This window comes from Bos indicus, chromosome 17 (genome assembly GCF_029378745.1).
Source record: "Bos indicus isolate NIAB-ARS_2022 breed Sahiwal x Tharparkar chromosome 17, NIAB-ARS_B.indTharparkar_mat_pri_1.0, whole genome shotgun sequence".
NCBI classification, from domain to species: Eukaryota; Metazoa; Chordata; class Mammalia; order Artiodactyla; family Bovidae; genus Bos; species Bos indicus.
In genome coordinates this window covers 51,840,483-51,867,136 of record NC_091776.1, presented here as the reverse complement: position 1 = coordinate 51,867,136, position 26,654 = coordinate 51,840,483, and the positions used below count along the sequence as shown (strand labels likewise).

At 49.0% G+C, this 26,654-nt stretch overlaps 1 protein-coding gene across 2 annotated transcripts in view; it reads left to right on the top strand.

Annotated features, from left to right (window-relative positions):
* Positions 1 to 26,654, top strand: part of DNAH10 (dynein axonemal heavy chain 10) — a 158,453-nt gene that overhangs the window by 130,848 nt on the left and 951 nt on the right. Inside the window, exons 61-78 of one of the 2 annotated variants that reach the window (XM_019978021.2) lie at positions 2,130 to 2,351; positions 2,548 to 2,695; positions 7,463 to 7,742; positions 8,923 to 9,152; positions 9,880 to 10,153; positions 12,680 to 12,784; positions 13,188 to 13,342; positions 13,967 to 14,121; positions 17,065 to 17,248; positions 18,044 to 18,244; positions 19,274 to 19,483; positions 19,617 to 19,712; positions 20,780 to 20,951; positions 22,260 to 22,391; positions 22,566 to 22,777; positions 22,870 to 23,037; positions 24,690 to 24,870; positions 26,359 to 26,504. In XM_019978021.2, coding sequence (XP_019833580.2) covers positions 2,130 to 2,351; positions 2,548 to 2,695; positions 7,463 to 7,742; positions 8,923 to 9,152; positions 9,880 to 10,153; positions 12,680 to 12,784; positions 13,188 to 13,342; positions 13,967 to 14,121; positions 17,065 to 17,248; positions 18,044 to 18,244; positions 19,274 to 19,483; positions 19,617 to 19,712; positions 20,780 to 20,951; positions 22,260 to 22,391; positions 22,566 to 22,777; positions 22,870 to 23,037; positions 24,690 to 24,870; positions 26,359 to 26,504 — 3,271 coding nt within the window. Of the gene's footprint in view, positions 1 to 2,129; positions 2,352 to 2,547; positions 2,696 to 7,462; positions 7,743 to 8,922; positions 9,153 to 9,879; positions 10,154 to 12,679; positions 12,785 to 13,187; positions 13,343 to 13,966; positions 14,122 to 17,064; positions 17,249 to 18,038; positions 18,245 to 19,273; positions 19,484 to 19,616; positions 19,713 to 20,779; positions 20,952 to 22,259; positions 22,392 to 22,565; positions 22,778 to 22,869; positions 23,038 to 24,689; positions 24,871 to 26,358; positions 26,505 to 26,654 lie in introns of those variants that run through there. The other variant, XM_070769393.1, reaches the window with a different exon arrangement.

The window sequence follows — 26,654 nt, the reverse complement described above, 5'->3', positions numbered from 1 at the left end:
TTTCACTTTTCACTTTCATGCATTGGAGAAGGAAATGGCAACCCACTCCAGTGTTCCTGCCTGGAGAATCCCAGGGACGGGGGAGCCTGGTGGGCTGCCGTCTATGGGGTCACACAGAGTCGGACACAACTGAAGTGACTTAGCAGCAGTGTTACTGAATGACTGTTTAGGAGAGGGAGTGCAGCGGTAGAGACAGGGAGAAACTAGTGCCCTGGAGCCTGGGAATGTTTGTTTCTTTTTTAAAATTTTAATTGGAGGCTAATTATTTTACAATATTGTAGTGGGTTTTGCCATACATTGACATGAATCAGCCATGGGTGTACATGTGTTCCCCATCCTGAACCCCACTCCTACCTCCCTCCCCATCCCATCCTTCAGGGTCATCCCAGTGCACCAGCCCTGAGCATCTTGCTTCATGCATCGAACCTGGACTGGCGATCTGTTTCACATATGATAATATACATGTTTCAATGCTATTCTCTCAAATCATCCCACCCTCGCCTTCTCCCACATAGTCCAAAAGACTGTTCTATACATCTGTGTCTCTTTTGCTGTCTCGCATTTAGGGTCATCGTTACCATCTTTCTAAATTCCATATATATGCGTTAGAATACTGTATTGGTGTTTTTCTTTCTGACTTACTTCACTCTGTATAATAGGCTCCAGTTTCATCCACCTCATTAGTACTGATTCAAATGTATTCTTTTTAATGGCTGAGTAATACTCCATTGTGTATATGTACCACAGCTTTCTTATCCATTTCTCTGCCAATGGACATCCAGGTTGCTTCCATGTCCTGGCTATTATAAACAGTGCTGCAATGAACATTGGGGTACATGTGTCTCTTTCAATTCTGGTTTCCTCGGTGTGTATGCCCAGTAGTGGGATTGCTGAGTTATATGGCAGTTCAATTTCCAGTTTTTTAAGGAATCTCCACACTGAACAGAATGTTTGTTTCTCGATGACCTTTAACCCCAAGTCCTTTCTGGACCCGTCTGGAGGAGGACCTTCTCTGTTGCTGGTGCCCCTTGTGGCTGGTTCACTCCTGACCTTCACTTTTAAGCAGGTGGAGCTGTTTGATGCTTACGGGCAAGGGGATCACTGGGCCACAGATGGTCCACTGGATGTGATGCAGTTTCTAACCTGAAACCTGTAAAAATGTATGGAAAACGCTGGAAAATATTGCTTGCTTGTGGGAAACAAACCATTTTCCGTATGTCTAAAATCTGGAAAGGCTTCCCTGGTGGTTTAGTGGCTAAGGCTCCGTGCTCCCAAAGCAGGGGGCCCGGGTTCCATCCCACATAGCTTCCTGTGTAGCTCAGTCGGTAAAGCATCTGCTGGCAATGTGGGAAACCCAGGTTCAATTCCTGGGTCAGGAAGTTCCTCTAGAGAAGGAAATGGCAACCCACTCCAGTATTCTTGCCTGGAGAATCCCGTGGACAGAGAAGCCTGGCGGGCTACAGTCCATGGGATGGCAAGAGTTGGACACGACTAGGTGCTTTGTTTCTTTTGGGTTCCATCCCTGGTCAGGGAACTAGATCCCACATGCTGCTAACTGAAGAGTTCCCATGCCCCCCGAGATCCCATGGCCTGATGAAGATTGGGAAGACCCCATGTGCTGCAATGAAGACTCGGCACAGCCAAATAAACACTAACAAATAAAATCTAGAAGACTTTGGCCGCTTACTAGAAGAGGCCAAATGAAACACCTGCTTTCTTTTTTCTTGGTCAGAATTTTGTCACTCAGTAGGATAGGGGCTCATGCTCTGCTGGCATGTTTATAAGCTATTGGTTAGGCGTTTGGAAACAATTTGATTACAACTTAATGCATATCTTTGAGACCAAATGTATCCCCCAAACATTTATTGAGGCCCCGGTTAGATGCTGGGTTCTGCGGAGCACCTGGGATTGAACAAAGCCTTTGAAAACATTGGATTCGCTAGGCGGGGAACTGGCAAAGTGAGCCAGTGGTCTCTGTTCTCAACAAGAAAAGAGTTATCTCAGGAAACGTTTCCTTCTGGCGAGCCCCCTCCTGGCCACATGTCAGGCTGGTTCTTCTAGAAGGTTCCTGTGGGTTGTCCCGGAAGGTGATGCCTCAGGGCAGCCCCTGCCTCCGTCTCCTGTGCCAGGTGGCTGAACGATTTGGATGAGCTGATGCACCGGCGGGTGAAGTTGCTGGGCGACTGCCTGCTGTGCGCAGCCTTCCTGAGCTATGAGGGCGCCTTCACGTGGGAATTCCGGGATGAGATGGTCAACCAGGTATGGCAGAACGACATCCTGGAGCGGGGGATACCCCTGAGCCAGCCCTTCCGACTGGAGAACCTGCTCACAGACGACGTGGAGATCAGCAGGTGAGGGCGACCCCGAGCTGGGAGGACCAGGGGAGCCTCGGGGCAGCGTGCAGAGCTGGCGGTGTGCCTGCCTGACCCACCTTCACAGAGACTGCAGGGAGCAGCTGACCGCCCAGCTTCCCCGATTTGGATGCTCCCGGTCAGTTCACAACTCAGCCAGAAAAGTCCCCATTTCCCCTGTCGCTGTCCCTTCCAGGTGGGGCTCCCAGGGGCTGCCCCCTGACGAGCTCTCGGTTCAGAACGGCATCCTCACCACCCGGGCCAGCCGCTTCCCCCTCTGCATCGACCCCCAGCAGCAGGCCCTCAACTGGATAAAGAGAAAAGAGGAGAAGAACAACCTGCGGGTACGGCCGCCCCCTCCCTCCATGTCCTCGCCCTCCTGCTGCACTGGGGCCCAGCTCTGTTCTCCCAGTATTCCCGAGCCTCCAGGAAGGCCAAGCTGAAATGCCACCATCCCGAGGCCCCAGGCAGACTGTCCCCTTCCTGGGCCCTCCACCCCATTGAGTCTTGGAGGGTGGCTTGTGAACCACCTTGAATCTGACCCTACGCTCTGCCCTGGTGGCTCAGACAGGAGCCTGCAATACAGGAGACCCAGGTTCAATCCCTGGGTTGGGAAATCCCCTGGAGAAGGGCATGGCAACCCACTCCAGTATTCTTACCTGGGAAATCCCGTGGACAGAGGAGCCTGGTGGGCTACAGTCTATGGGATCACAAGGAGTCAGACACGACTGAGTGACTTACACATTTTTTGCCCTGTATGTTGCCTCCCAGGCTGTGAGCAACCTAAAGGCAAAGTCAGTTCAGTCAGTTCCGTCACTCAGTCACGTCCGACTCTTTGAGACCCGTGGACTGCAGCACGTCAGGCTCCCCTGTCTATTACCAGCTCTTGGAGCTTGCTCAAACTCATGTCCATCGAGTCAGTGATGCCATCCAACCATCTCATCCTCTGTCATCCCCTTCTCCTCCCACCTTCAATCTTTCCCAGCAGCAGGGTCTTTTCCAGTGAGTCAGCTTTTATCAGGGGGCCAAAGTTTTGGAGTTTAAGCTTCAGCACCAGTCCTTCCAATGAATATTCAGGACTGATTTCCTTTAGGATTGACTGGTTTGATCTCCTTGCAGTCCAAGGGACTCTCAAGTCTTCTCCAACACCATGGTTCAAAAGCAGCAATTCTTTGGCACTTAGCTTTCTTTATAGTCCAACTCTCACATCCATACATGACTACTGGAAAAACCATAGCTTTGACTAGACAGACCTTTGTTGGCAAAGTGATGTCTCTGCTTTTTAATATGCTGTCTCAGTTGGTTATAGCTTTTCTTCCAAGGAGCAAACATCTTTTAATTTCATGGCTGAAGTCATCATCTGCAGTGATTTTGGAGCCCCCAAAATAAAGTCTGTCACTGTATCCATTGTTTCCCCATCTACTTGCCATGAAGTGATGGGACCAGATGCCATGATCTTAGTTTTCTGAATGTTGAGCTTTAAGCCAACTTTTTCACTCTTCTCTTTCACTTTCTTCAAGAGGCTCTTTAGTTCTTCTTTACTTTCTGCCATAAGGATGATGTCATCTGAGTATCTGAGGTTATTGATATTTCTCCCAGCAATCTTGATTCCAGCTTGTGCTTCATCCAGCCCAGAGTTTCGCTTGATGTATTCTGCATATAAGTTAAATAAGCAGGGTGACAGCCTTGATGTACTCCTTTCCCGATGTGGAACCAGTCTGTTGTTCCACGTCCAGGCAAAAGCAGTACTTTATTCATCTTTGCATCCTGCCCAAGCAGTGCAGGGCTGGGAGGCCTTAGCTTGATCACTTTCTTTTTGGAGGGCAGAGGAGGGGCTTGATTGAGATAAAATTTGCCTACCATATAATCCCCCCATTGGAAGCATACAGTTCCGTGGGTCTTAGTATATTACACACTGAGTTGTGTAACAATCACCAGGACCAGTTTTTATCACTCCCCCCGAGAAGATACTGTGTCCTTTAGCCATACCGCCTCCCAAACTTTCACTTCCCCTCCTGCCCACTCACCCACCCCAGCCTCTGGCAACCACTGATATATTATGCATCTCTATAGATTTGTGTATTCTGGACATTTCCAGTGAATGGGATCATACAGCCTGTGGCCTTTTGTGACTGTCTTCTTTCACTTAGCAACATGTTTTTCAAAGTTCATTTTCCCTGCTTAGCAAAGCCAACGTTTTTAACAGACTTTGTTCAAGTCCAGGGCTCAGCAGAACCCAGGATCTAACAGGGGACTCGATAAATGTTTGAGGGATGCATTTTGTCTCCAAGATATGTGTTAAGCAGTAACCACGGTGTTTCCAAACACTTAATCAACACGTATTGTAGTTTGTAACAGTATTTCACTCCTTCTCAGGGCTTAATAGTAGTCCATTGCATGGATGGACCACAAACTGTTTATCTGCATATCAGCTGATGGACATTTGTGTTTTTTCTACTCTTTGGCTGTCCTGAATAGTGCTGCTGTGAACATTCACATGCAAGTTTTTTGTGGGCATGTGTTTTTAATTTTCTTGGGTGAAATCACTGGGGCTCAATTACTGAAATAATTAACAAATTCATGATTTTAAAAAATATTTTCCGTATTTTTTCTGGTCTTCCTTCCTGGTATGTACATGCGTTTAGGAGAAGCATCCCAAGGTCAGGGGAACATCTGTCCCTAAACTTCACATACAGCTATTGTAGGATAAGTATCATTAATGCAGGAATATTTCTTGACATCCCTCTTCCCTGAGTCTGCCAGAGAGTTTTGCAATTGCCAGCCCACTCCTAGCCCCCAATCCTACTCCTATTCCCATCCTATCTCTTTTTAAAAAAATAGATATTGTAGGTCTTATTTTATTTATTTATTTGTGGCTGCACTGAGTCTTTGCTGCTGCCTGAGGGCTTTCTCTAGATGTGGTGAGCAGGGGCCACTCTGTAGTTGTGGGATGTAGGCTTCTCACTGCAGTGGCTTCTCTTGCTGTGGAGCATGGGCTCTAGGGCTTGTGGGCTTCAGCTGTTGCCTCTTGCAGGCTCTAGGGCAAGGGCTTGGTAGTTGTGGCACATGGACTTAGTTGCCCTGCGTCACGGGGCGTCTTTCCAGGCCAGGCATCCAACCCGTGTCCCCTGCAATGGCAGGTGGATTCTTATGCACTGGATTACCAGGGAAGTCTCCCATCCTATGTCTTAAAGAGGGAAGGTTCAACTTATGGGGTGAGAGGCTAAGTACACCAATGTAATAAGATAGGGTAGAGAGGAAGGGAAGAGGAAGCCCCAGGGGCTGGAATAGAGGAAGAGTTTTTACAGATGTTTTGAGGAATGAGATCAGGAAGCAGTTGCAAGGTTTGGAGGGAAGTGAACAAAAGAGAGAAGATTAACGCAAACATTTTTTGTGTTTTGTGGGCTCAGTGTTTGGACTCTTTTCGAGGTTTTCTGAGAGATGTGATGAGATTCTCTCCTGATCACTTTTTTTTTTTAATTATTTTTGACTGTGCTGGGTCTTCACTTGCTGCGTGGGCTTTTCTCTAGTTGCGGCCAGTGGGGGCTACTCTCTAGCTGTGGTACATGGGCTTCTCATCGCAATGGCTGCTCTTATTGCACTGCACAAGCTCTAGGGTGTGGGGGCTTCAGGAGCTGTGGCTCCGGGGATCTAGACTGCAGGCTCAGGAGCTGTGGCTCCGGGGATCTAGACTGCAGGCTCAGGAGCTGTGGCTCCGGGGATCTAGACTGCAGGCTCAGGAGCTGTGGCTCCGGGGATCTAGACTGCAGGCTCAGGAGCTGTGGCTCCGGGGATCTAGACTGCAGGCTCAGGAGCTGTGGCTCCGGGGATCTAGACTGCAGGCTCAGGAGCTGTGGCTCCGGGGATCTAGACTGCAGGCTCAGGAGCTGTGGCTCCGGGGATCTAGACTGCAGGCTCAGGAGCTGTGGCTCCGGGGATCTAGACTGCAGGCTCAGGAGCTGTGGCTCCGGGGATCTAGACTGCAGGCTCAGGAGCTGTGGCTCCGGGGATCTAGACTGCAGGCTCAGGAGCTGTGGCTCCGGGGATCTAGACTGCAGGCTCAGGAGCTGTGGCTCCGGGGATCTAGACTGCAGGCTCAGGAGCTGTGGCTCCGGGGATCTAGACTGCAGGCTCAGGAGCTGTGGCTCCGGGGATCTAGACTGCAGGCTCAGGAGCTGTGGCTCCGGGGATCTAGACTGCAGGCTCAGGAGCTGTGGCTCCGGGGATCTAGACTGCAGGCTCAGGAGCTGTGGCTCCGGGGATCTAGACTGCAGGCTCAGGAGCTGTGGCTCCGGGGATCTAGACTGCAGGCTCAGGAGCTGTGGCTCCGGGGATCTAGACTGCAGGCTCAGGAGCTGTGGCTCCGGGGATCTAGACTGCAGGCTCAGGAGCTGTGGCTCCGGGGATCTAGACTGCAGGCTCAGGAGCTGTGGCTCCGGGGATCTAGACTGCAGGCTCAGGAGCTGTGGCTCCGGGGATCTAGACTGCAGGCTCAGGAGCTGTGGCTCCGGGGATCTAGACTGCAGGCTCAGGAGCTGTGGCTCCGGGGATCTAGACTGCAGGCTCAGGAGCTGTGGCTCCGGGGATCTAGACTGCAGGCTCAGGAGCTGTGGCTCCGGGGATCTAGACTGCAGGCTCAGGAGCTGTGGCTCCGGGGATCTAGACTGCAGGCTCAGTAGCTGTGGCTCCGGGGATCTAGACTGCAGGCTCAGGAGCTGTGGAGCATGGGCTTAGTTGCTCCATGGCATGTGGGTTATTCCTGGATCAGGGATTGAACCCATGTCTCCTGCCTTGGCGAGTGGATTCTTTACCACTGAGCCACCGGGGAAGCCCGGAAGGTGGATTCTTAATCACTGGACCACTGGGGAAGTCCTCTCCTGATCGCCTTTGGCTGCTGAACTGTGCTTTCGAATAAGGCTGCTTGGAGCCTGACCCTCATGGATTTCTGGGTTTATACGGGTTCCACACCCTGCTTCTGTCCCTCTTCTGTTTTTCTCTCTGCCTCCCTTCAAGGTGATCACACATCCACTGCCGCCTCCAAGGACTTTTTTTTTTCCCCTTGAATTTGGCAAATCAGCTGATTCTTAGCCTTTGCCTCCCCGCCCTTGCAGGTGGCATCCTTTAATGACCCCGACTTCCTCAAGCAGCTGGAAATGTCCATAAAGTATGGGACCCCCTTCCTGTTCCACGATGTGGATGAGTACATCGACCCTGTGATTGACAATGTCTTAGAAAAAAACATCAAGGTCTCCCAAGGACGGCAGTTTATCATTCTGGGAGACAAGGAAGTGGACTATGATTCGAATTTCAGACTGTATCTGAACACCAAGCTGGCCAACCCCAGATACAGCCCTTCCGTGTTTGGGAAAGCCATGGTGATCAATTATACTGGTAAGGATGTACGGAAGGTCAGTGTCAAATTTAGGTGGAGACACATTCGGAGCTGGAGGCTCTCATGGGACTTCATTTCATTGTGACTCATTCTCCGAGTCACACCTTTCATAGTCAGTCCATCATTACTTGGGCTTCCCCAGAGGCTCAGCAGGTAAAGAACCTGCCTGCAATGCAGGAGACCTGGGTTCAATTCCTGGGCTGAGAAGATCCCTTGGAGAAGGAAATGGCAACCCACTCCAGTATTCTTGCCTGGGAAATCCCCTGGACAGAGGAGCCTGGTGGGCTACAGTCCAGGGAGTTGCAAAGAGTTGGACATGACTGAGCAACTGAGCATACACGCCTAGAAGTTCTTAATGAGGAAGGAACATCTAGAAGGTTCTGGGGCCCTGTAGAAGGCAATGAGTTATGTGTCTTGAGACATGATAAGTCTGGACCACAGGACTCAGACATTCACACTCGGAGCCAGGTGAGACCCCTCTCTGCTGGGGCAGAAAGCTACTCTCTGTTTGTGTATTTAAATATATGGCTTGGTTTTAGGTTTTCTTCTTCCTCTCAGTTGAATTCTGTTAGGAATCAAACGTCATCTTCCACATTTTCTAGATGGTCACACAGGTTCCTAGATGGGTTAATAAAGTTTACGTAGGCTTTAGGGGATTCCCTGGCAGCCCAGTGGTTAGGACTGGGAGCTTTCACTGCCAAGGGCTTGGGTTCGATCCCTGATTGGGGAACTGAGTACCCGCAAGCCATAAGGTATGGCCAAAAAGAATTGGGTTATGCTTTCAGCAAGGGCCCCCCCAAGTGTAGGAGCCCCGAATTTGATCTTAATGCATCATCTCTCTTGCTGTTCACCTCTCCACGTAACAGCATCTCTGTTTCAATCTGTCCAATATTTTTCACCTGGGGCTTTATAATGTTTTTTAATTAAATTATTTTTTAATTGAAGGATAATTGTGTTGGTTTCTATCAAACATCAACATGAATCAGCCATAGGTGTACATATGTCCTTCCCTCTTGAACCTCCCTGAAGAATGGTTTTGATAGAAGAGTGAGTCCTCATGTTCCTGAGATGCTGGGCCCACCCTCCTGTCATCCCAGGCGCCACTGTGTAGGGGAGAACACACAGGGACCAGCTTGTTGGGGGGACGGCAGTAAAGGGCCTCCCTCTGTCCCCCCACAGTCACGCTGAAAGGCCTGGAGGACCAGCTGCTAAGTGTGCTGGTGGCCTACGAGAGGCGCGAGCTGGAGGAGCAGAGGGAGCACCTTATCCAGGAGACGAGTGAGAACAAGAACTTGCTGAAGGACCTGGAGGACTCCCTCCTCCGGGAGCTGGCCACCTCCACGGGGAACATGCTGGACAACGTGGAGTTGGTGCAGACCCTGGAGGAGACCAAGTCCAAAGCTACGGAGGTATGAACTGCAGTGGAGGGAAAATACTTCCGTCCTGGCCCTGGAGCCCCAGGGGTGTTCCCAGGGACCCCTGTGCCTCAGGTCAACCTCTTTCAATCAAGAGTGATAGAAAACCCAGCCCCACTTGTCTTAAGTCCAAAGAGAATTTATCCTCTTAGAAAACAGGGAAGTCCAGAATGGCTTCAGGCAGGGCTGGATCCAGGACTCCAAATATCATTAAGACACAGTGTTTCTCCATGTCTGGGCTTGACTTTCTGCTGTGTTGGCTTCCTTCTCTGCCTCCCTGTGGAGCCAAGCTTCCCTCATGGTCACAGGCTGGGTCTGTCCCCTTCCTTTCCCCGAAGAGAAGAGTGAGAATCTTCTACATTACATGCTCACCCCAAGTCACTCCCATAGCCTTGGGATGCCACGTGTGGATTAGTGGGACCTGAGTCACATGCTGCTTTCCTAGAGATGGGCTTGAGCCCCACATATGAATGAAAGGAGGAAATTGTGTCTCGAAATCAAACTCAGGGACGGTTATTAGAAGAAGGGGGCACAGGGCCATGAGAGTCAAGCCACAAACACCTATCTACACCTCGAAAGAGGGTGGGAGCCCTTCCTATGAGCACCTCCTGGGTTTCTTTGCTGCCACCCTCTCCCTCACTCCCGGCTTCTTACTTTTTGCCCCCAGTTCATAAGTCTTCCTGGTTATGGCCTTAAGTGGCAACATGCAGCTCTTCTTTAGGTATCAGAGAAGCTCAAGCTGGCGGAGAAGACGGCCCTGGACATTGACCGGCTGCGGGACGGCTACCGGCCGGCCGCTCGGAGGGGGGCCATCCTGTTCTTTGTGCTGTCGGAGATGGCGCTGGTCAACTCCATGTACCAGTACTCCCTGATCGCCTTCCTGGAGGTCTTCGGCTTGTCGCTCAAGAAGTCGCTGCCTGACTCCATTCTTATGAAGCGATTGAAGAACATTATGGACACGTTGACCTTCAACATCTATAACTATGGCTGTACAGGTAAGTACCTCTTTGCAATGATTAGGACCAATGTGCCCTGTGTTTCCAAATGTTTTCTTCTTATAAGAACACCAGTCAGATTAGGTGAGGACCCATCCTAAACACCTCATTTTATTTTTTGAATTCATGTTTATTGATGTACAGTTGTTATACAATGCTGTGTTAGTTTCAGGTGTACGGCCAAGTGAATCAGTTGCATACATCCACTTTTTATGATTCTGTTTGCACATAGGTCATTACAGAGTATTGAGTAGAGTTCCCTGTGCTAGACAGTAGGTCCTTCAGTTCAGTTCAGTTCAGTCGCTCAGTCGTGTCCGACTCTTTGTGACCCCATGAATTGCAGCATGCCAGGCCTCCCTGTCCATCACCAACTGCCAGAGTTCACCCAAACCCATGTCCACTGAGTCGGTGATGCCATCCAGCCATCTCATCCTGTGTCATCCCCTTCTCTTCCTGCCCCCAATCCCTCCCAGTATCAGAGTCTTTTCCAATGAGTCAACTCTTCACATCAGGTGGCCAAAGTACTGGAGTTTCAGCTTTAGCATCAGTCCTTCCAATGAACACCCAGGACTGATCTCCTTTAGAATGGACTGGTTGGATCTCCTTGCAGTCCAAGGGACTCTCAAGAGTCTTCTCCAACACCACAGTTCAAAAGCATCAATTCTTTGGTGCTCAGCTTTCTTCATAGTCCAACTCTCACATCCATACATGACTACTGGAAAAACCATAGCCTTGACTAGACGGACCTTTGTTGGCAAAGTAATGTCTCTGCTTTTGAATATGCTATCTAGGTTGGTCATAACTTTCCTTCCAAGAAGTAAGAATCTTTTAATTTCATGGCTGCAATAGTTATCTATTTTGTACATGCCTGTGTGCATGTTAAGTTTCTTCAGTCGTGTCCAACTCTTTGCGACCCCATTGACTGTAGCCCTCCAGGCTTCCCTGTCCATGGGGATTCTCCAGGCAACAATACTGGAATTGGTTGCCATTCCCCACTCCAGGGGATCTTTCTGACCCAGGGAGCGAACCCACGTCTCTTATGTCTCCTGCATCAGCAGGTGGGTTCTTTGCCATTAGCGCCACCTGAGAAGCCGTTTTATAACTGTATGTGTATGTCCATCCCAATCTCCCAATTTATCCCTCCCCATTTCCTTTCCCCCTTGGTAACTGTAAGTTTGTTTTCTATATCTGTGGCGCTTGTCCTGATTTGTGACTAGGTTATTTGGTACCATTTTTTAGATTCCGCATAGAAGTGCTATCATATGATATTTGTCTATCTCTGTTTAACTTACTTCATTCAGTACGACGATCCCTAAGTCCATCCATGTCACTGAAAACAGTGTTATTTTGTTCTTTTTTTTTTTTAAATGGCTGAGTAGCCTAATCACCTCTTAGAAGTCCTGTCTCCAGTTCTGAGGTATGGGGGATTAGGGCTTCAACTTACAGATTTTCAGGAGACGCAATTCAGCTCGTACCAGTTAGGCAGGAAAAATGTTGAGGACTATTGTTCCTATAGGCCTTACTTAAGTAACCAACTCTTCTAACACGTATAAAGTAGAATTCAAATCTCAGATTTTGACTTACACTTTTTTTTTTCAGGACATATTTTTTCTGGTTAAAAAAAAAAAAAGAACTCTATTGTTTTGCATCTTCCTATTCATAAAGAGTCTGTTGATGGAATGAGCCTACTCTGTAATAGAGACTGGCCATATCTGGCCCACTGTATGTTTTTGTAAATAAAGTTTTACTGGCACACAGCCATTCCCATTTCTATAAATATCCATCCATGGTGGCTTTCACAGTACAGTGGCAGAGCTGAGTAGTTATGACAGAGACTGTCTAGCCTGCAGAGCCAAGATAATTCACTCTCTGACCCTTTATAGCATCTTTTCTACTGTAAGAGCTTTTGCTTTGAGTTTTGGGTAATTGACTAGCACTTCATTCAGAAGGTGGCTCTGAACCTCAATCATACTGCCCTTCATCAGCTTGGGGACCCCCCTCCTCTTCCCAGGAGGGTGTGGTAAGTGCTTCCCAGAGACATGACCATTCCTGATACATACAACTGAGGGTCACTTTCCACTGCACTTTTGAGTATGACTGTCAGCTGAGTTCGTGTGTTTTTTGTTTTTGTTTTTTGGCTGTGCTGGGTCTTAAATGTGGTGCTAGGGCTCTTCACTGCGGTGTGCAGACTTCTCCAGTTGCAGGGCATGGACTTCTCTCTAGTTGTGATGGGTGGGCTAGGTTGCCCCATGGCGTGCAGGACCCTGGTTTCCTGACCAAGGATTAAACCTGTATTCTCCAGCATTGGAAGGCAGACTCCCGTCCCCTGGACTACCAGGGAAGTCCCCAAGGTCAGTTTTGCACTCAGATATTCACGGACACCAAATGCAAAGATGCCTAAATGCACCTAACTGTGCAGTTGAGGTGTTTCATCTCATTTCTCTAAAATTTAAGCAAGTGATGCATAAGAAACCCAGTGTTTAAATGTATTTATTTTATCCAGACCCATCTGTTGTTTCTCCTCAGGGTTGTTTGAGAGGCACAAGTTACTTTTTTCTTTCAATATGACTATCAAGATAGAACAAGCAGAGGGGAGAGTCCCCCAGGAAGAATTAGATTTCTTCTTGAAAGGTAATGAGCTTGTCTCGTTTCATGCTTTCCAACTCCCTGGACCCACAGTGCACACGCATAGGAGTTTGTTCACTAAACGACAACAGTAATTTTCCATCCTTAAAACCTGACTTCCAGTAGCACTGCTTTAGTAAACAACTCAGTTGACAGTTCCAGCCTCAGATATGGCTCGAGTTAATTTAGAGCAACCAGGCTCTGCCTTAAGGCTACCCTGAGACTGGAAACCACTCAGAGCTTCCTGGCTGGAGTCACAGACAGTGAAGAGGAAGCCAATGCCCCCTTCTCTTTCCAACCCATTTTGAGAAGTGAATTTCCCCCAAAGTGAGAGAAGTCCCAGTATAGAGCTGCTTGCACTTCCTGGTGTGTTGATGTCAGCTGTTTATGTCTCTCCTATTGTCATTAGGAAACATTTCCCTGGAGAAAAGCAAACGAACCAAGCCCTGTGCTTGGTTATCTGACCAGGGATGGGAAGATATCATGCTTCTGTCAGAGGTATTTCCGGACAACTTTGGGAATCTTCCTGCTGATGTGGAGAAACATCTGACTGTCTGGCAGGAGGTGAGCTCATGTTCCCTTTCTGCTTCTTCCCTTCCTTGCATGTTGGTAATCTCCATACTTAATCTGTAGCCTAACTCCTTACAAGTGAGAAGATATGTCTCTGAATGACTCATGCAGAGGGTAGCCAAGGCCCTCCACCTCCCTGATGGAATCCTCCTTTATCTGCTTCAGCTGGTTTTGTGGGAGAGCCATCCATCTTTCTGTCCCTATGTTTATCTCTCTATCCATCCACCCTTTCATCTATCCGTCCACCCATCTGTCCATCTGTCTACCCATCCATCCATCCATCCATTTATCTATTAATATCTGTCCATCCATCCATCCATCCGTCTATCTGTCCAGCCATCCATTCATCCAAGACACTTTCTGAGCCTCTGTGGATTGACTGTGTCCATTGATGGGCACTGTGGACTCAACGACTCAACAGTGTTATAATAAGACTCAATTCCTTTCTTTCTAAAGTTCACAGTTTTGGAGGACAAAAAAAAAAAAAAATGACAGAGCTCCCTAAAATCGCCTGTAAATTTCATCCCTTTACAGAGGCTTTTGAGACTTTCACCTAAAAAGGGGGCCCTATCTCATTTCTGAGTTGATGCCACCATGCATATTCTTTGCTTTCCCCAGTGGTATGACATGGATTCCCTGGAGCAGTTCCCATTCCCTCTGGGTTACGATGTCAACATCACCCCTTTCCAGAAGTTGCTTATTTTGCGCTGTTTCCGTGTGGACCGGGTGTATCGGGCCGTGACTGACTACGTGACTATAACAATGGGAGAGAAGTAAGTGAGCTTGTGTCTGCTTGGTCCTTTCTGTGGGGTAGTATACCTAATGTTACCTCCTCCTGGGCTCACGGATGGCAGGCATGGCCAGCTCCGGAGAGCACAATTTGGTAGCCACTCAGGAACAGTGCCATTCAAGAGAAATACAATGTGAACCACTTTTGTAAGTAGAAGTCTTCTGGTGACCACATTCACAAAGGAACAGGTGAAATTAATTTTAGTAACAGTTATCATAAGCTCATAACTATAGTACATTACTATATAACAATGTTATATATAAATAATAAGTATTAATAGTAAATAATTGTATGGACAGGGGAGCCTGGCGAGCTGCAGTCCATGGGATCCCAAAGAGTCGGACATGACTTAGCTACTCAGCAACAACAATTAATAGTAAATAAGTGAATTTAATTATTAAATGATACAAATGGACTTATTTACAAAACAGAAACAGACTCACAGACATAGAGCCAACTTATGATTACCAAAGGGAAAAGGTGGGGAGGGGGAGAGATAAACTAGGAATCTGAGATTAACATATATACCCTCAGTTCAGTTCAATTCAGTTGCTCAGTCTTGTCCGACTCTTTGCGACCCCATGAACTGCAGCACACCAGGCCTCCCTGTCCATCGCCAACTCCCAGAGTTCACCCAGACTCACATCCATTGAGTCAGTGATGCCATCCAGCCATCTCATCCTCTGTCGTCCCCTTCTCCTCCTGCCCCCAATCCCTCCCAGCATCAGAGTCTTTTCCAATGAGTCAACTCTTCGCTTCAGGTGGCCAAAGTACTGGAGTTTCAGCTTTAGCATCATTCCTTCCAAAGAAATCCCAGGGCTGATCTCCTTCAGAATGGACTAGTTGGATCTCCTTGCAGTCCAAGGGACTCTCAAGAGTCTTCTCCAACACCACAGTTCAAAAGCATCAGTTCTTCGGCACTCAGCCTTCTTCACAGTCCAACTCTCACATCCATACATGGCCACAGGAAAAACCATAGCCTTGACTAGATGGACCTTTGTTGGCAAAGTAATGTCTCTGCTTTTCAATATGCTATCTAGGTTGGTCATAACTTTCCTTCCAAGAAGTAAGTGTCTTTTAATTTCATGGCTGCGGTCACCATCTGCAGTGATTTTGGAGCCCCCAAAAATAAAGGCTGACACTCTTTCCACTGTTTCCCCATCTTTTCCCATGAACTGATGGGACCGGATGCCATGATCTTTGTTTTCTGAATGTTGAGCTTTAAGCCAACTTTTGCACTCTCCACTTTCACTTTCATCAAGAGGCTTTTTAGTTCCTCTTCACTTTCTGCCATAAGGGTGGTCATCTGCATATCTGAGGTGATTGATATTTCTCCCGGCAGTCTTGATTCCAGCTTGTGTTTCTTCCAGCCCAGCGTTTCTCATGATGTACTCTGCATATAAGTTAAATAAGCAGGGTGACAATATACAGCCTTGACGTACTCCTTTTCCTCTTTGGAACCAGTCTGTTGTTCCATGTCCAGTTCTAACTGTTGCTTCCTGACCTGCATACAGATTTCTCAAGAGGCAGGTCAGGTGGTCTGGTATTCCCATCTCTTTCAGAATTTTCCACAGTTTATTGTGATCCACACAGTCAAAGGCTTTGGCATAGTCAATAAAGCAGAAATAGATGTTTTTCTGGAACTCTCTTGCTTTTTCCATGATCCAGCAGATGTTGGCAATTTGATCTCTGGTTCCTCTGCCTTTTCTAAAACCAGCTTGAACGTCACGAAGTTCATGGTTCACTTATTGCTGAAGCATGGCTTGGAGAATTTTGAGCATTACATTACTAGCATGTGAGATAAGTGCAATTAATTATAAGAGTATAATATCTAATATATTAATATATAATATAAATAATATATATTTTAATAATACATAGTTGTATTTAACTCAAATATTGAAATCTTAACATGTCGTTAGTGGAGATATTTTGAATTTTTTTGGTATCAAGGCTTTAAACTCATACAGCACAATACACCACATCTCAGTTTGAACTAGCCACACTTCAAGGCCTCAATAGCCACACATGCCTGATGGTTACCACATTGGAAGTTCTGGAATCAAGTGCAAAGCTGGATGGGTAACTTAGGGTATGTGTGTACTCAGTCACTTCAATTATGTCTGATTCTTTGTGACCTTATGGACTGTAGCCCGCCAGGCTCCTCTGTCCATGGGATTTCCCAGGCAAGAATACTGGAGTGGGTTGCCATGCCTTCCTTCAAGGCATCTTCCTGACCCAGGGATTGAACCCGAGTCTCTTAAATCACCTGCATTGCCAGGAGGGTTCTTTACCACTGGCGCCACCTGGGAAACCTGTGACAAACTCAAATCTGCCTCTGTGGCTGGCAGGTGATGGAAATGAGTGAACAAGACTGCACAGGGACAGGGGCAAACTGGAGCGGTCAAGTCCTGGCCAGGAGCCCCTTAACCTCTGCTGACTGATGCCAGGTGGTGGTGGGGACCCAGATCTCTGACTCTTCAAAGCAAACTAGAAATTTGGATTTCTACACAAAATCTCCCAATCTTTATGTGCTGGCAACTAATTTTTTAAAAATCTTGATATATTGGCCATTCAGGACATGCCTGTGAAGCTGCTGGTGTGGGACTTCTGGGTTCAGTGCCCAGGGCACATCCACCTGGAAGGCTGGCCTGTCACGAGGCACCCAGCTCAGAGCAGGTCTCCTGAACCCAGCCGGGATGTATCGGGCTATGCAGAGAGGTCCCTGTGATCCAGGAGCTGATCATCCAGTGAGTGAGATGTGTGTGAACACTGGATACCTAACAAGGAAGGCTGAGCAAAGAATGACACCAGAGGAGTAGTCAGAGATTCTGGATGCTGGCAGGCAGAGTGCTGGCCACACTGGCCGGTCCCTGCCCAGAGCTATCCTCCCAGGAGCGTTTTCCAGTTGTGTTTCTTTCCCTAGGTACGTGCAGCCCCCGATGATCAGCTTTGAAGCCATCTTTGAGCAGAGCACACCCAACTCGCCCATCGTGTTCATCCTGAGCCCTGGCTCGGACCCTGCCAGTGACCTTATGAAACTAGCCGAACGCAGTGGTTTTGGAGGGAACCGCCTCAAATTCCTTGCCATGGGTCAAGGTCAAGAAAAGGTAGATTGTTGTTGGAAGCAACAAGCCCTAAACGTGCTTGAGGTGCCTGGAATGAATTCGCGAATGCCTGGCTTTAAGCCAAGAGTGCCACCCACACACCAGCACCACGCCTTTCCGGTCTAAGGAGCAGGAATCAAATGTCACAGCGATGATGACAATGTGAACAGTAGTTAGTTCTAGAGCTGACCTTCAGAGATCGCCCGGGCTTGCGCTGTATGTTGGAAACAGTATGTTCTGCTATTTCCAAAGCACTTTCTTTTAAAAAATAATTAATTAATTAGGCTGTGCTGGGTCTTAGTTGCAGCATGCAGGATCTTTGGTTGTGGTATGTGGGATCTAGTTCCCTGACCAGGGCTCAGATCTGGGCCTCCTATATTGGGAGCTTGGAGTCTTAGCCACTGGACCACCAGGAAGTCCCTCCAAATCTGATCATCATCGCATCTGGTGATCATCTCCCTCAGCCCTTGCAGCAGCCCTATTTTGGATCATGCTGTCACTGGTGGCTGCCGGTGGCCAGGCCATCCTGTCAAGGGGCAGGTGCCACTGTGTCTGAGGTTGGAGCTCTGGGTGCCGAGGGAGGCCAGTGAGTGCAGCCCAGTGAACCCGGGTGACCCTGGAGGAATGCTCAAGGGTTGTATCTTCAGAGGCTCCCTCTGCAGCTCTGGGACCACCGGCTCCTTTGTGTCTTCTGCTGCAGTGGCCAGCAGGTTATGGGGGCTTGGGGAGTGTCTGGGAGAGCACGGGGTGGTGCAGCCTTGGGACACCAACACTTCCCTTCTGTCTCCGTCAGAGCAGGTGGCCCTGCAGCTGCTGGAGACAGCGGTGGCTCGTGGGCAGTGGCTGATGCTGCAGAACTGCCATCTCTTGGTCAAGTGGCTGAAGGATCTGGAGAAGTCCCTGGAGAGGATCACCAAGCCCCACCCTGATTTCCGCCTGTGGCTCACCACAGACCCCACCAAGGGCTTCCCCATTGGGATCCTGCAGAAGTCCTTGAAGGTCTGGCTGTAGGATAAACAGACGCACCCATGGCTCAGTTCCTCAGTTCACCTCCCAGTTTTGCTACCTGTGTGTGTGTGTGGTGTGTGTAGGAGAGAGCTGGGACCCCTTGCACCCCTCTTCCCCAATTCCATCTCTCTCTTCAGAGATAAGCACTGTCCAGAATAAGGTGATGATCACTGGGTGACAGTGATGATTCCCAGGCCTGTCTTTATCCCTTCTGCATGTCCCCAAAGCATGTGTGGGTTAGTTTTCACAGACTTCACATTTATTAAACCTCCTATTTTATCTCTCATGATTGGCCCACCCACAGCCCACAGAACTTGAGTGCTTGTTTCAAGGGGTTTACAGGCCCTGTTTAACTTAGTCTCCGGGGACATTCTGGGGAAAGGTTTTGTCATCTCTCTCTGCCTCTGGGACAGGTAGAGGAAAAATGTACCTCCTTCTGTTTTACATTTGAGGATCCCATGAATCAGAAAGAGGTTTAAAGAGCCTTCCTGGGGTCATTTGATGAGTTAGGGCAGAGCTGGAACAACATCTAGGTTGGGGTGTGTGTGTGTGTGTGTGTGTGTGTGTGTGTGTGTGTGTCTGGGCTGGGTCTTCGCTGTTGTGTACGGGCTTCTCTTGTGGAGTGCGTGCTCAGTCCCTTCAATCGTGTCTGACTCTTTGCAACCCCATGGACTGTAGCCCGCCAGGCACCTCTGTCCGTGGGATTCTCCAGGCAAGAATACTGGAGTGGGTTACCATTTCCGCATGGGGTTAATTGACCCGTGGCATGTGGGATCTTAGTTCCCCAACCAGGGATCAAACCCTTGTCCCCTGAATTGGAAGGTGGATTCTTAACCACTGGGCACCAGGAAAGTCCCCAATATCTAGGTTTTTTTTTTTTTAACTAATTCGCCTGGGTCCTTGACTTTCACTGTTAGGGAAACAGGGAAGACGCCCCGTTAGGATGGAGAGAAGGCCATTCTTCAGAGCCCGGCTCCTGGGTCTGGGGTCTCCATCCCCATCTGTCTCCCCTCCTGACAGGTTGTCACTGAGCCACCCAATGGGCTGAAACTCAACATGAGAGCCACGTACTTCAAGATTTCTCCTGAAATGCTGGACCAATGCCCACACCCTGCTTTCAAGTCCCTGGTCTACGTGCTGGCATTCTTCCACGCAGTGGTGCAGGAGAGAAGAAAGTTCGGGAAGATCGGCTGGAACGTGTACTATGATTTCAACGAGTCTGACTTCCAGGTGAAGATGCGGCTGCTGCCTCCGCCCGGGGACACTCCTGTCTCAGTGGTTCCTGCCCGTGTTTTCAGAAAATGGTCAGAGCCTGGCTGGCTGTGGGTTTGTGGATACCCAGGCATGTTCCTCCTCTTTTAAGGTCTGCATGGAAATTCTGAACACATACTTGACAAAAGCCTTCCAGCAGCATGACCCTCGGATCCCATGGGGTAGCCTCAAGTACCTCATCGGAGAGGTAGGAGCATCCTGGGGACCCTCTGCACCTCTCCACTCCCCCCACCCCCACTGGGGCGGGCTGGGCTATGGCCTGGCACCCCTGGTCCATGGCCTCTGAGCCCTCTGGGACTCCCTTCTTTGAAAAAAAAAAAAAAGATATTTGTTTTTGGCTGTGCTGAGTCTTGTTGCTGCTTGGGCTTTCTCTAGTTGCGGAGAGTGGGGGTACTCTTCAGTGCAGTGCATGGGCTTCTCACTGAGGCGGCTTCTCCTGCTGTGGAGCACAGGCTCTGGGTACACGGTTTTCAGTAGTTACGGCTCCTGGGCTCTAGAGCACAAGCTCAGTAGTTGTGGCACACGGGACTTAGTTGTTCCATAGCATGTGGGGTCTTCCCAGACCAGGGATTGGACCTGTGTCTCCGCTTTGGCAGGCGGATCCTTTATCACTGAGCCACCCGGGAAAGCCCTGGGACTCTTCTCTTGCTCCTGCTGCCCATCAGTCAAAGGCCCCTGCGTCCCTATGATATACCTCCATTCATCACTCCATTATTACTCATTCTAAGTGAGCAGGCTTCACCTGGGGGCCCTGGACTTATTGTCCTGGGGACTCATGTTCCCCACCTAGGATGCTTCAGGCACATCACTGGAGCCCAGCTCCTGTTCAGCTGGCCTGGAGGTCCACTCTGGAGGCCACGACCTTATACAGTGTTTGTGGGAAAGCTTCCCCGGTAGCCTGCACGTGGCTCAAACAGAGACCTCACCATTCCAGAGACAAAAGGGGCTGCTGGCTTCCTGCGTTGTTTTCTTGCTTATTTGCTGTGTTTTGGGGAGTTTGGCCAATTGCACACTGGCTCCCAGCATTTCACAAGAACTGCTGTCACCTTGGGCTCTGCGAGTCTGCACACTAGCCCTCTGGTATATGACAGCCCAAAGGCACTGTGGGTAAGTACGGTTGGAGCTGTACGGTGGCCAGACAGCAGGAGTCTCACTGAGGGTGCATCTGGCCTTGACCTTGGGCTATGTGCTGGGACCTTAGGGTTCACCCTGGAGGTCTGGGTTCCCACCGGCTCTCACTCTTTTTACCGTCAGGTTATGTACGGAGGACGGGCCATCGACAGCTTTGACCGGCGTATCCTAACCATCTACATGGATGAGTACCTGGGAGACTTCCTCTTCGATACTTTCCAGCCATTCCACTTCTTCCGGAACAAGGAAGTGGACTACAAGATCCCCCCGGGGGATGTCAAGGAAAAATTTGTTGGTGAGATTTCTCAGTCATTAGAAAGTATGCTAAATATTTTATCCTAAGGGAGCCCATGCATTTCAGATGTTCTGATTTCTGCGGTTGGCTTGATGGTTCTTCTGACCCCTCCACTGTTGGGGTTCCTTGTCAGGTCGGGGGTGTTTTCTTCTGCTTTTTAGAGGGAGCGCAGCAGGCCCTTCCTAGCCTAAGACCTGATGGAGTTAGTTCAGACTTCCTGTCCTGGAATGATGGTACATATATCAGATTCTCCACTGAAGGGCAGAGTGGCCCCTGGGAAACTCACAGAGCCATTTTCTTTTCTTTTTAATTTTTTTTAAATTTAATTTTATATTTGAAAACAAAGCAGTTTATTATACTCAAATACATACATATTTGTATATATCCCCTAGATATATACTGATAAGGGAAGGAGATCAAAGATATATATACGTGTGTGTTAGTCGCTCAGTACTGTCCATTCTAGGCTCCTCTGTCCATGGAATTCTCCAGGCAAGAATACTGGAGGGGGTTGCCATTCCCTTTTCCAGGGGATCTTCCCGACTCAGGGATTGAACCTGGGTCTCCTGAACTGTGGGCAGATTCTTTACCATCTGAGCCACCAGGAAAGCTTAGAGTTTATATAAACTTTTGAAGAATACATCTGAATAACCCAGTTTATTATAATTCATATATTTATTGTTAGAATATATCTAATGATCCTAAATGTTCTTTTTAATATAGTTTATATTTTTTTGTTTAAGAAATTTTATTCATCTATTTGGCTGCATCAGGTCTTAGTCACGGAATGTGGGATCTTCATTGTTTCATGCAAGATCTTTTGTTGGGGTGCATGGGCTCAGTAGTTGAGGCACATGGGCTTAGTTGCTCCATAGCACAGGGGATGTGAGTTCCCTGACCAGGGATTGAACCTGCATCCCCTGCATTGGAAGGCAGATTCTTAACTACTGGATCACCAGGGAAGTCCCCTCACTGGGTCATTTTCATAAAAGCTGTGCATAGAGGGAATTCCCTGGTGGTCCAGTGGTGAGGACTCTGGGCTTTCACTGCTGTGGGCCTGGGTGTGATCCTTGATTGGAGAATTAGGATCCTGCAAGGCATGGCAAAAAAAAAAAAAAAAAAAATAGATGCACCCAGAGCTGGCTTGGATGTGGTAGTGTTGAATTCTTATTTTAAAAGCATGTACCCCTTTAAGAAGTGGAAAGTAATATAACGTGTCTGGGGAGGTTAAGGCTGTGGGTCTTCAGAAATTGGGGGCTGGGGGGTCGACATGGAGGTGTAACCGCTGCATGTTCTCTCCATTTACAGAAGCCATTGAGGCCCTTCCGCTGGCCAACACGCCTGAAGTGTTTGGTCTTCACCCCAATGCTGAGATTGGATATTACACTCAGGCGGCTCGAGACATGTGGGCTCACCTATTGGAGCTGCAGCCCCAGACAGGTAAAGTCCCCTGCAGACAACTGTGCTCCTGGGGGACTGAGGGCGTTGGTCCAAAGTGTGCTGCTTTGGTTTCTGGTAGTTTCCACATTGCTGGTGCCTTTCATCGAAGGCGCTGGATACCCTGGTCCCATGCTCAGGTGCCTTGCTGTCTCTAAAAACGTGTCCTGGTTTCAGGGGAATCCAGCGCTGGCATCAGCAGAGATGATTACATTGGCCAGGTGGCCAAGGACATAGAAAACAAGATGCCCAAAATCTTTGACTTGGACCTGGTCAGGAAGCACCTTGGGCAGAGCATCTCCCCAACCTCGGTGGTCCTCCTGCAGGAGCTGGAACGTTTCAACAAGCTCGTCATACGGATGACCAGGTCCCTGGCTGAACTTCAGAGGGTAAGCCCCAGTACTCAAGTGCAGATTCCTGCCCAGGTGGAGTGCCTGGTCTTCCCCTAGTCTTGCCTGCTTGCTCTTGATTCTGTCAACAGGCCTTGGCCGGAGAAGTTGGGATGAGCAGTGAATTAGATGACGTAGCCAGGTCTCTTTTTCTTGGGCAAATCCCTAACATCTGGAGAAAGCTTGCCCCTGACACCTTAAAGTCCCTTGGAAACTGGATGCTCTACTTCCTGCGGAGGTTCAACCAGTACACGACATGGGTGAGTGAGGGCAGTGGTCTGCTTGCTGCTTCAAGGCTTGGCTGGGACTCCCTCAAACCACCTCCCGACTTCTCCCATCCCTGGTAGTACCTCTGTCCGGAGCTGATTAGGTGCTCTGGAAATGGTCCGTGACTCTGCAGGCATATCTGTATTTTTTCCCCCCCATTTCTTTCTTTCTTTTAAAGACTCTGAAGCATACTATGCACGACTTGTTCACCTAAGAGTCTGTCTTGGCAATTGTTCCATCTAAGTATTACACTGAGATCTCTCTAGGCAATTCCAGCTCACAGATATCCTGTATCCTTTCCCCAGTGGACATTTAGGTGGTTACCATTGGAGTTTTTTTTTAAGTCCACTTTAAAAATTTGGCTGCACTGGGTCTTAGTTGCAGCATGTGGGATCTAGTTCCCTGACCAGCGATGGAACCTGGGCCCCTTGTGTTGGGAGTGTAGTCTTAGCCTCTGGGCCACCAGGGAAGTCCCTGTCTTTTTTTATCTGTTTGTTTTTGGTTTTGCTAGTACAAACAACATTCTGTTGCATGTGACTTTGGAGACTCATATGAGTATATTCCTTGTGTACAATGCAAGGATTGGATCCGGGTGTGTGCGTTTTAAATTCTGACAGCTCTTGTCAGTTTCCTAGAGAACTTGACACCACAGTGTACAAGAAGGATCATTTCCTTGCCTCTCTGCCACATGGTGTGTTCTCAATATTTTGGGCCTTTTTCTTCTTCATATGTAAAAAATAATATCCAAGATTTTGGATGTGCATTCCTTTAATTATGGTGAGGCCGAATGTCTTTGACCTGTTTACAGACCTCGCGTGTTTTTCTGTGACTTGACTTTTTGTATTTGGATTTCATTCTTACCAAGTTTTCCACCTTTTAAAATTGATTTTTAAGAGCTCTTTGACTTCCCTGGTGGCTCAGATAGTAAAGCGTCTGCCTACAATGCAGGAGACCCGGGTTCAATCCTTGGGTCGGGAAGATCTCCTGGAGAAGGAAATGGCAACCCACTCCAGTATCTTGCCTGGAAAATCCCATGGATGGAGGAGTCTGGTAGGCTACAGTCCATGGGGTCGCAAAGAGTCAGACACGACTGAGCGACTTCACTTTCCTTTCCCTTTTTGTACATCAAGGAGATTTACCCTTTTTCTCTGCTGGAGTTGCAGATACCTCCCCAGCTTGCCTCAAGCTTGTTGATTTTGTGTATTTTTTTTCATAGGAGAGTTTTACATTTTAATGTAGTCAAATAGACCAGTCTTTTCTTTCATGGCTTCTGAGTTTTGTATTCCCCACTCCATGATTCTGAAAACATTCGCTGGAGATCTCATTTGGTACTTTTGTGGTTTATTTATTTATTCATTTTTGTTTTGTTTTTGGCTGTGCCACAGCATATAGGATCCTAGTTCCCTGACCAGGGATTGAACCCTCGACCCCTGCAGTAAGAATGCAGAGTCTCAGTGTGGTTTATTGTTTATATTTAAGTCTTTGCTCCACCTGGAGTTTGGCCATCCAGCTTGTTCTTCCCAATGGGCCAACAGCTACCCCAACACCATCTTTCTCCCTCTAAGGTGAACTGCCTCTCTCATCAGCCGTGACCCTGGCATTTGATGGCAGCCCCAGGCTCCCACCTGACCGCCTCCCTTTCCAGGTCACCGAGAGCGAGCCCAGTGTGATGTGGCTCTCAGGGCTGCACATCCCAGAATCCTACCTCACGGCCCTGGTGCAGGCCACCTGCCGGAGGAACGGCTGGCCACTGGACCGATCCACTCTGTTCACCCAGGTGACCAAGTTCCAGGACGCAGACGAAGTGAATGAGCGGGCAGGACAAGGTATGGCCAGCTCCCTGTAGACTCACAGTCTTTCCTGTAAGGTCTCCCTTCTGGAGCTGAAGGCGTGAGCACAGCGTGGGCCCGGATGGGCCAGGAAGTGTTTGAAGGTCAGACTGCTGCAAACACTGGCTGTGTCTGTGCACTGTCCGCATGGGCCCTGGCATCTCTGAGGGTGTGTCTGGATGCTTCTTGTCCGGTTTTTCCTTTGAGATGCGGGCTGATGTCAGGGGAGAGCTGAGCCACATTCGCCCTGCTTGTCTATGGGAAATGGGCTCCTAGGGTTAGAGTGTGAGCTTTCAAAGAACTAGATCGCCAGGTGGCTTCCCAGAACCATGAGAACCCGGGGGCATGGAAGCCAGGGAGTGGGATAGGCGAGGTGCGGACCAATTGTGCTGTAACTTCAAGTCCCTTAGACACTGGCTACAGTCTGCAAACTACAGCTGGAAACTGCTATTTCTTGGGGGAGTCATGTCTTAGAACAGTGGTCCCCAACCTCTGGGATCTATTTCTGATGATCTGAGGCAGAGTTGATGTAGAAATAAAGTGCACAAGACATGCAATGCACTTGAATCATCCTGAAACCATCACCCCAAACATCGCCTCTGACTCCCAGTCCGTGGAAAAATTGTCTTCCACGAAACTGGTCCCTAATGCCAAAAAGGTTGGGGACTGCTGTCTTGGAGTGAAGTGCAAGCACAAAAGCCCTCTTGATCTATTGATAGCTCGGGGAGCAGGGATTTATAGTGAACATTCAGGAATGTTCCATCCCCATTGTAGAAGCCCCAGAGAGGTCTCAAAGGGACTGGCGGTGCTGGGGCCTCCACCCTCTCTGGGCCAAGTGGCCGCCCTATTCTCCGCTCCTGGGCAAGTATGCACTGTTCTCCTCCCCGAGACCGCTTCCTCTGTGAGGCTTCAGCTCCCTGCTTTCCTGTCACTTTGGCTCTGGGGGGACTCGGAATTGCTCTGGTGCCAGCTGACTCTGGGGGCCCCAGGCCGCTAAGTCTGGGGTGCCAAATCGCTGGGGAGAGACACCCACCCCTCCTCCATGGCACGGTGGCCATAGGGAGGGTCATGGGGTCTCCAGGGCATTGGATCTGGGCTGTTCCTCTACAAAGGGAAAGTGGGCCAGTTAGAAGTGGTGGCCATGTCTTTTGGGAACAGTCATGGGCTGTGTCTGGGGAAGGAGAATCGGTTAGTTACCTTTTTGTTTACTGATATGCACATCCCCTAAGAGCCATACAGCAGAATTATACGTCCCCCTGCCTGAGTCCAGGGTTTCCCGCATGGCTCAGTGGTAAAGAATCCACCTGCTAATGCAGGAGACTCGAGTTCTATCCCTGGGTTGGAGGAGGAAATGGCAACCCACTCCAGTATTCTTGCCTGGGAAATCCCATGGACAGAGGAGCCTGAGGGGTTGCAAAAGAGGCAGACACGACTGAGGGACTAAGCAACAATGCCTAAGCCTGGCTGTCTTCCTTGTGCCTCTAGGATGCTTTGTCTCAGGACTGTATCTAGAAGGCGCTGACTGGGACATAGAAAAAGGATGTCTTATCAAGAGCAAACCCAAGGTGCTGGTGGTTGACCTGCCCATCCTGAAGATCATCCCCATTGAAGCCCATCGCCTCAAGCTGCAGGTGAAATGCTGATGCCCACCCCAGTTCTCCTCTTCTGGTCTCCTCTGACTAGAGTTAGACACCAGGCGGTTTCCAGCAGTCTTGCTTTTTAGCACAGGAGCCCTTCACCTTTCAGGGCTGGGGGAAGCCCTTGAGCCCGTCCTCAGGAAA